The sequence below is a fragment of the Notothenia coriiceps genome, unplaced genomic scaffold, assembly GCF_000735185.1.
Source record: "Notothenia coriiceps isolate Sejong01 unplaced genomic scaffold, NC01 NC01_scaffold00026421, whole genome shotgun sequence".
NCBI lineage: Eukaryota > Metazoa > Chordata > Actinopteri > Perciformes > Nototheniidae > Notothenia > Notothenia coriiceps.
Window position 1 is genome coordinate 1,491,244 of NW_011359122.1, and position 9,517 is coordinate 1,500,760.

Here is a 9,517-nt window from a genome sequence, read left to right on the forward strand (position 1 = left end):
AGCTGTTGGTAAAGCATGTGCCTTCATTAATTAGAAGATAACCTTTATATAAGGAGCAGGCTAACAACATGATTGGTTTGCTATTGTTGTGCCTTATCCTTGGCGGATCACCCATTCTACCTTTGAATAATTGAGACCAGTAGATGTTGCCTATTTTATTTGTTCCTTGGTCAGCAAATAGCGACTAGTTTTGTCCCCAAGATCAATTGCCTTGGTAAGACAACGAGAGAGAGGAGGGAGTGAGTGAGATAGAGAGAGAGGGAAAAAGAGAGAGATGTGTTCCCACAATGGCGACTGTAGGTATGCTAAATACCTCTGGTTCCTTATCCGGGAACTACCTCTTACTCTGCTATTGGGCCATTGGGTCACGTGGTAAAAGTAACTTTACAGGGCTGCTCGCAAGTAGGAGGGCTTTATGGAGCAGAAAAACGACAAAGCTAGAAAAATTATTTTCCACTCTAGAAATTAATGATCATGAGCTCGTATTTGATGGAGTCTAACTACATTGATCCGAAATTTCCTCCATGCGAGGAATATTCGCAAAATAACTACATCCCTGAGCATAGTCCAGAATATTACAGCCGCGCAAGGGAGTCTGGCTTCCAGCATCACCATCAGGAGTTATATCCTCCGCGGGCGAGCTACCAGGACCGCCAGTTTAACTGTGCAAGCATCCCTGAACCTGACTCGCCAAGGGGACATGGAGTACCCCAATCTGCGCACCTGGTGGTAGGGAAAGGGCAACCTGCTTCCTGTGAAACCCCACAGTTGTCCATGTCCCCCGCCACCCCACCGGCCGCAACCTCCGCCTGCAACCAAGCTACCCCGGAGCATCCAAACAGCACAGCCTCCTCCAAGCAGCCCGTGGTGTACCCATGGATGAAGAAAATTCACGCCAGCAATGGTAGGCAACTTGTGTGTTTATGTTCCCTGCACTCCTCATGCTCCTCTCTCCCTTTCCCTCCCTTTATCAGTCCCTCTGACTCCCATCTCGTTGCCAGCCCCTGCTCCGATAGCAGGGAAGCCTTTGAAATGGCACAATTGAGGCGGATTTACGACTCGGCATTGGTAATTACACCCACCATAAATTTTATAGCCGAGGTATACTCAGGGCAGCCGTATCACCATGTGGCTTCTGCTGTTATGTATTGCGCGATAGAGAGAGGGGGAGAAATGAATAAGAAAAAAATTGAGCTTTGTAATCTTGCATTAATAATTTAGCTCATAGTTGGATGTGAGTGTCCTCTCATTACCCTGAGAAGTTCTTAACTTCCCATTTAAATTTCTCAAACAGCTAAACATTCATATCCAATAAATCTTTCTAGCCATATCTCAGTTCAGGCCATTCTTGTTTACCCCTCCTTTCCTCCCTTCTCTGTCTTCCTTTCTCTCCACTTATCCTTTTTCCAGTTTCGGGTTACAATGGGACGGAGACCAAGCGGTCTAGGACAGCATACACCCGGCAGCAAGTCTTAGAATTGGAGAAGGAATTCCACTATAACCGATATTTAACTCGGAGGAGGCGCATCGAGATCGCCCACACCCTGGTTCTCTCCGAGCGACAGATTAAAATCTGGTTTCAAAACCGCAGGATGAAATGGAAAAAGGACCACAGGCTCCCCAACACCAAAGTGAGATCCTCTTCCTCCTCCTCTGGGTCCAACACAAGCTCAGCAGCCGGCGCTGTTGCCGCTGCCTCGGCCACTAACACTGGGGCCCCCGACGAACTCTCCGGAGCACAGCAAGGCGAGGATATTACCAGGTTATAAAACCAAGAAGATCGGGGGTAGAAAAAGAACTGGTTATTTATAGAACAATTATATATTTTGTTTTCGTAGCTATCTTGTGCGGTTTCCTTTAAGTCCACAGTTATATAAAATGCATGTTATATAGCATGGATTACTGCGAATACCGATGAATTATTTTTACGTGACACAGGGTTTAATTTATTTGAAGCTGAATTAAAATGATGTTTTTTATTAAAAAATGTTTTGAATGAAGGATGAAAAAGTAGAAAAAAATATACATTTTATCAAAATGTTATTGTGGGCCATTGTTTTGCCCTGCTGCCCAATGTGAAATGCACAATCTATTTATTTCAAACAACACTGGAAGGAAATCAATATAATAATAGTTATTTTTGGTATAAAAAAGCTGGAACACACCATTGATCTTGAACTTGTATGTTTTGGATAAAACCAATGTGTGAATTACCTCGTGTATTTCAGAAACAGGATTTTGATTTACAATTTAATTTTGTGGTGTTGATGTTGTGTTTATTAGACCGTTAAAAAGCAGATTATTGTGAAATGCAATAAACGGAGTATAGTGTACTTGTGATAATCATATTGGTCAATAAAACAGTGAGTGTCTTCTAGTTTTAAATACGTTTGGTCGAACTTCATTTTAGGCAAGATGAGGTCTGCTATTGTTTTGGATTTTCTTTTTGTTGGATTGCCCTAAAAAATGTACAGATGTGTGAATACTTGAACATTTCATGAGGGTAACAAGAATCACTGTGTTTTCAAACTGTGTTTGTAAATCCTGCAGCTCATTCTTGCGTCTTTGAATTATCAATGTGTACAGGCAGTGTGTGTGTGTGTGTGTGTGTGTGTGTGTGTGTGTGTGTGTGTGTGTGTGTGTGTGTGTGTGTGTGTGTGTGCGTGCGTGCGTGTGTGTGTGTGTGTGTGAGTGAGAGAGAGATAGAGTGTGTGTATGTATGTGAGTGTGCGTGTGTATTTTAAAGCCTAAGTTATAATGGACTGAAGTTGTTTCTAAAAAGTGAAATAGTTTTTGCTGTGCATTATGTGCAACCTCATCAGTCTGAAGGGCATTCAATTAGCTCCATGGAGAAGCACTGAGGCCCTCTGCACTGCCTCTGCACCCTTCGTTCTGACTTGAACACAAAGCTGCATGCGTTTAATTTATAGGACATTTGTTAGAAATTATTGTTGTGAAAATATTCTTATTCATTTTGTTACATGAGTAGCTTCCCAGCTTTTCTATAGTTCACTGCTTCATGCGGCTGAGTTTTCAAATGTAAAGAAATAAAAGAAATACAAAAGAAAAGTCGTGCAGATAGACTCAATGTAATGCGTCATGTGGTGTTGGGAGTAAACTGGCTGACCTTTGTTATCAGGCTCTGTAGCATTGCCTTGGCCAAAAGAAAGGAATGCTGATGTTTATTTGTATGTTCACTCGTTGACTTGTGCTTGTGTAAACTCTGTAACATATTCTCCTGTCTCCCCTGTGGGCACTTTGCCTCCAGAGTGTGCAGCAGCTCGCGAGAATTCATAAAAACTACAATAAAAAAAAAACACGAAGCGTCTCACTGCAACGTCATCGTCTAGGAGGACCAAAACACTGCAGAACTGTTTACGACTGCTGGACTCATACAACATTTTGACGAAATACTTCTTAATCTGAACTCCTCCACTAAATTGTCTTGAGATGTTATTTTTCTCACAGAGATGCATTCATTTTTTGTCGTTCTTTCTGGACAGAAGGTTTTCCGTTTTAACATGACTAAACCCAAAGACACGCAAGAATTTGATAAATTATTGAATTGTGACATGAATAGGGCTTATAAAATGCCTCTCGTAGTGGGGGGCAAAGGAGCACAAAGGGAAGAGGTATTCTCCATCATCAATCTTTCACTACAGAGCTTTGTGTTATTTTGCAAAACAGCTCCGACAGCAGCAAGTTTTGAGTTTACCAAATATTATGTACACGGCCTTATCCTTGAACATTATTCCCAAACGTGAGAGTTTAAATTGATTTTGAAATAAAGCACATTAAGTGGACCAGAGCAGTTAACATCTGCTTTCTGGACGTGTCTTTTGGAAAGGCACTAGAATGGTGGTGAGACGGCTCTGAGAAATGAATATAGAAGCCTTTATGTTGCTGGACAGATTAGAGAAATTAATGTTCTCGCCAGAGTCGCAGCATCCCTCCAACCCCTTATAGGCCCTGTCGCCTCCATGTCGCGAAGCTGAAAAGGTACTTTATTAAAGTTAGGAGGCGAAGTGGGAGAAGGCCGAGTTCACTTCGAGGACACATTTTCTGTCCCATTAGGCTCATCTCAGTCTGGATGGTCGACCTCTCCCACCCTGTGACCTGACTCCCTCTCTATACGTGTACCTTCTGTGAGCACCCTAACTGGTCCCCCTTGGCCTCGGTTTTCTTTGTGGACTTTCTGCATGGTGCCTTTAGGGAGGCCTGCGGTGGGGCATCACTGAAAGTGTTGCTCCCTTTGTTAGTCAGAGTGGCCCGGGACAGTGTTAAACTCTCGGACAAGTCCTCTTCTCTGCATCCAACAGACGGGCTTCCAAACATGCACCTTCTTTGGAGCATCTGAAACCGAGCTGGCAACCGTGTGGGCTGACTTTCACCGAGTTGATGCAGTGACCACAGAAGTGTACATGCAATCAGATTTGTGTGTTTGGTACCTTAAAACAAATAATAATAACAATAATAATAAAAAAAAATAGCATTTTTTAAGTCATACACTCATTTTAAACTGATAAATTACAATTTCAGTGAAATTAGCACAAAGCTTTTTTTAAAAAGTCCTATTTTCAAGGGATTAATTAAATCCCCCAAAGTCTCCAAAAACATTAGGCCGTTAAAAATAGTCACTTGACTTCTGTGTGGTTTAAGAGAATAACTGGCCTCAGGTCAGTACTTCCTCTCAAAAGCAAGCTGCCAATTATAGCCACGTCTTTCTGACAGTACTGGGACAGTTGGTCATTGTGATTAGTTTATGGACAGGGACCTTCAACTCTCTGTAGTTACTAAAAACCTTGCAAACTTTCTACTGACACCCCACTCTTCAGCCAAGGTTTCATTTTTAATCCAAATGCACATTTTTACGCACATGAGATAGAAATACACTTATGAGCCCATGCAAGTTTTCTTCTACGCTTCAACAGTATCATTGTTTGTAATAAAAACTGAATATATATGCTACTGTCTTTAGATAAGAAACTATGTTTACTGTTTTCGCAAGCAAACTTAAATATTCTTATTTTGATTATTTGAAAACGTTTGGTCACTTCTGTGGCCATGATAATAATATTCAACGCTGAGAGAAAAATATTCGACAACATGCCTTTTAAGATAAACAGCTGTCACTGAAACCTAAACAACTCGTCTGATAGTATAGTGATTGTTCAACTTCCCTTGGGTAGACACATTTAAAATTGCACTCTAAATACGGACCGGATGTAGTTTTATTTTGTTTAAAACATTTTTTTTGTAAAGTAAAAATATTAGGCATACTTTGCCGGTATTATGTTTTTTCTTTTCCATGCCAAGGAAAATTATTTACTTAACACGGCTTTATAAGGCATTGTTTGGTTTACGATAATAAACAGAAAGTGTGATTTCAAGCTATTATTTAAACAAAAGCTCGTGTCGTTTGTCAGACATAAATCAGGATTGTTTCGCTTTATGATACTAAACTTTGAGATTATGTGCTGTTAGTTAAACTCAATATTTGCACAGATATGCGTCACCATGATAGAAAGTGCACACCATATGATTTAAGTAAGCAAATAATACCTTAACTCATTATCGTCAAAGTTATTCTAACCTATCAGGAGATCAACACAACAAAATTAACAACATAGTATCTATTTAAACTAACAGTTTACAATAGTTGTTTTATTTCTAGTTTTGTCCTGTAGCTTTGAAGCCGCTTTCACTCGGTGTAATCTGTAAACATTGAGTGGCTGTAGTTGTTCTTAACCTCAGCACCGGAATATTGTGTAGTCTTTATATGTTTGAAATTCAGTGTTTAAATTCCTCAACACTTACTATTTTCTGACTGGAGAGAGACTGTCGAATCACACATGATTTTCAGCTCACATTGCACCGCTGCAGGCTTTAAGTGATTTATGAGAACCTCAGACGAGGACTCTCTCTTGGAAGATATACAAACTTTACACAAACAGCAATCGAAATGTTTGAACAAGAGGCGAATATGACACCAATATGATAAGATGTTGTGTCGTTGGTGTGGTTTATTACCTGTTTATTATTGTCAGAGTACAAATGTGTTTTTTTTTCTCCACTCGTCTCAGGTGAGTGTCTTCTTCAGCCACTCTGGTGTGTGATGAAAGGTCCGGGGCCAGTGCATTGTTAGTGTGTAGTGTGTTTAAACGGCAGCCATGGCAGTTGCATAAAGGCTGAGAGTTGAAACGGGGGTCACGCTGCTATTTTCCAGGGACAGAGAGGCTCTCTCGCATTGACCAGCAGTGGGTGTGTCATAAATCCGTAAATCTCTCTCCCATCCCATCCGTTCACTCAAGAGAGCAGATGCACCATGTCTTTCTTTTTCTTTTTTTCTTTTTTGCGTCTGTGTGTGGGGGTGTGTGTGTGTGGTTTAGTGTGTGTTTAATGCATTTACATAAAACTAGATTTTAAAACTCCATCAAACATGTTACAATGATTTGCTGTCAGAGCTGGCAAACATTTCAAGCAGGGGGACAACAAAGCAGCTGGGATCAACACCCTGATATCCCACTGTACACTCCAACATCACATCATATAGGAAATGATGGAATGTGTAAACTTGCCAGTAATACTTTATGTCATCATAACGCCTCTGAGAAATGTGTCATTAGCCTATTTGCTGCATCGTTGAAGACCTTAGAAATTAAAGTCATTTCCCCTCAGTTCAAGGTGTCACTGGGGGCCAACTTTTCATTAGCAAAAATGATCTGAATATGGGATCCTGAGACTATAGATCCACAATTATAAGCTAAGTGAAAATGCTCTTTTTATTCGATCTGCTCTCTCAAATGATTCTCTTGTGCATTTGTGTGACCACCAGTTGCATTTCTACAACAGTCTTCTCATACTTACACTCTGAAGACAGATGCTGCAGCATTTGTATTTAATTCGAACATATAGTTAAATATTGTTGAATAGCATGCTATACTGATAATTCAATGTTAAAGGCAAAGTGCATCATCTGAATGTAAACACAGAAGGGAAACTCCCTTCCATTTCTTTAAACACAATCTGCCTTCCCACACATAATGATACCTTTTGATAAAATGATTGCTAAATTCAAGATATTAATATTAATATTTAACATTAAAGGTTTCTAGGAAGACAGATAGCATGTTTTTATGATAAGATTTCATATGAAAAATATATATAACATATTTGTTTTTATGCTGCAGCATTATTTCATTCGAAACATTTAAATATTCAGAATAAAACATATTTCCCCTGAGTGAAAAAAAATCAAAATGTGACACTTTCAGATATTCCCTGGTCCAGAGCTGCAGGATTTATGCTGTGTGCACTCTGCAGAGACAAGCCAGGATTTACAGTGAGCTGTGCTTTAAACAGGCCCAAATTAATACTCTATGTTAATGCACATGCTAATGCAGGGTCAGGACTTGTTTGGGAAATTGACAATGTGTGTCTTTTCCTCACGTATGAAGTGCAGTCTGCAAACTCTAGTCCTTTCATTTCACTCTGCATTGTTTACAGCAATATAGGGCACCGGGCTCATAAATCTTCTCCTTGCTCTGCCAAGACAGCGCCATTTGTATGCACCGTTTTAACCGACAGCATCCTCTGCCCATTAACGTCTTCTCCCCTTCTCTCTCTCAGTCTCCTTTTATCTGCCCAGCTCTATCCCCTGGAAATACATTAACTGATCATCCGTGCGATTCTTAAGCTCTGAAAAACAATTATGTTTTTTGAGTGTAAGGAATATATAATTTACGAGTGGAAAATGCAAGATGGTGTTGCATTGCACAGATTCCCCCTGCGGTTGCATATACTCCCCTATACCTCAGTACCGTTTCCCCTGTTAGTTATTGGTATGGAAAATAAAAGTTTATCGACGATTTCCTCGGTTGTTTGTGTCAGCAGGCGAGAGAGCGCAGAAGGTAAGGAGGAATTGTAAAAGGGTTGACACCCAGAGCGACCGGCGCGCTTTTGTGTGAGAGAGAAAAATGATTTATTGCCACCGAGGCGGTTCAAACAGAGTTCACGGAGAATTGTGGTGGAGGCGCGGAGGAGCTAAATTATGGTCTTGCTGAGCTAGTATATCATAGATCCTATCTCCAATTCAGAGAGTGTGTTCAAGGGTGTGAGGTAAGAAAAACAAAACGACTTTAATTACTTTCCTCCATTTCTGTCACCGCTGACTTACGGCCTGATTCGCCTGTTGTTGTAAATAATAATAATAATAATAATAATAATAATAATAATAATTGTTATTGTATTTTTTATTGGGGGGTGTTAAAACAAGACACAAGAAGATGCCATTATATTTAAATTTATTTTAGCTCTAATGGCCTACATTCATCCAATAACAAGATTAACAGAAGAGACATTTAGCACTTCACTGCTATTTTAATGGACAGTCTTAAAAAATAAAACCTGTTTTTATTTCCAAATTAAAACCAAGTCTCCAAGCTAGCCTTTTTATGTTTAAACTTTAATTATGATCAACAATAACATCATGTAGCAGTCATTTTAATGTCGATGGTTACCAATACTACGCCAAAGTGTGGGACCATGTTTGTGGTATTGTGCCCTTGATCCAAACTGAACTGAAAGGAAATACAAATAAAAAATATTTCATTTATTTAAAAACAAATCCAAGGACGTGACTCCACTGTGGAGGTGTTCAGGTAAAACCTCAGTGACGGTGGCAGCAGGGGTGAAACGAAAAAGGGGGAAGGCTCCTTTTCTTCCAAGCTATGCAACCCTGAGTGCATAATCCATCACGCAGAGAGACATCTAAAGAGGGTTTTCTCGACAGCTTTGTTGTAGAGAATCACCAAATGGAACTTATATCCAAAGCCTGCTTTAACTAAGATTAATACGCACAAAATATACAGAGTCCTCTAGTTTTGGAAGATACTTTTGGGTGCATAATTTAAAAAAATGTGATGGCTTCATTATTCTAGTTATTTATCCACTTTGCATACATTGTACTGTGAAAATTAAGTAATTATGTTTTATGAGATTTTTTTTCAAAGTGTAACTCAGTTAGGCCACACTTGATGTAGTATTTAGCCAACATAATTTCCCCCTACAAATATTTATTATGGGTTTTTTAAATGAAGTTACAAAAATCCCATTTGATTTAAGTGGTTTGAACCTTTATAAATATATTCCCAAATTCCTGTTGTTGTGTGCTCTGTGTGGTGAGCGTAAACAGGCGCACATACGGGCGCTGCTGAACATCTCCCTCTGCTCTTTTGTCCACCAGCCGTGCAGCAAGCGGGATGTTTACCATCCAAAACGTCCGCAGTGTTTGACTGTTGCCTCACAGAGCCATAGACAGGGACACTTGATACTGTACAGTGATGCCTGATTAATGCAAATGCGATGAAAAAAGAAATCTCTAATGATTGCCTCCTTTGTCTTTGTGTGGCAATGACTGTCAAGCCTTTGTTTGACCACTCCCCGTGAATCCTATTAAGCCAAAGCTACACTTCCACTCAGACAGTTATAAGCATTGTTATTGAAAGAAAATAAAAAG

The 9,517-nt window shown here is 39.9% G+C and overlaps 1 protein-coding gene across 1 annotated transcript; it reads left to right on the forward strand.

Moving 5' to 3' along the window:
• The first annotated feature begins 468 nt into the window (after positions 1-468).
• Positions 469-1,769, forward strand: hoxc4a (homeobox C4a). The gene is made up of 2 exons (XM_010784474.1): positions 469-904; positions 1,411-1,769. Exons 1-2 carry the CDS (start codon positions 469-471, stop codon positions 1,767-1,769), a joined length of 795 nt encoding a protein of 264 aa, XP_010782776.1.
• Positions 1,770-9,517: the final 7,748 nt, after the last annotated feature.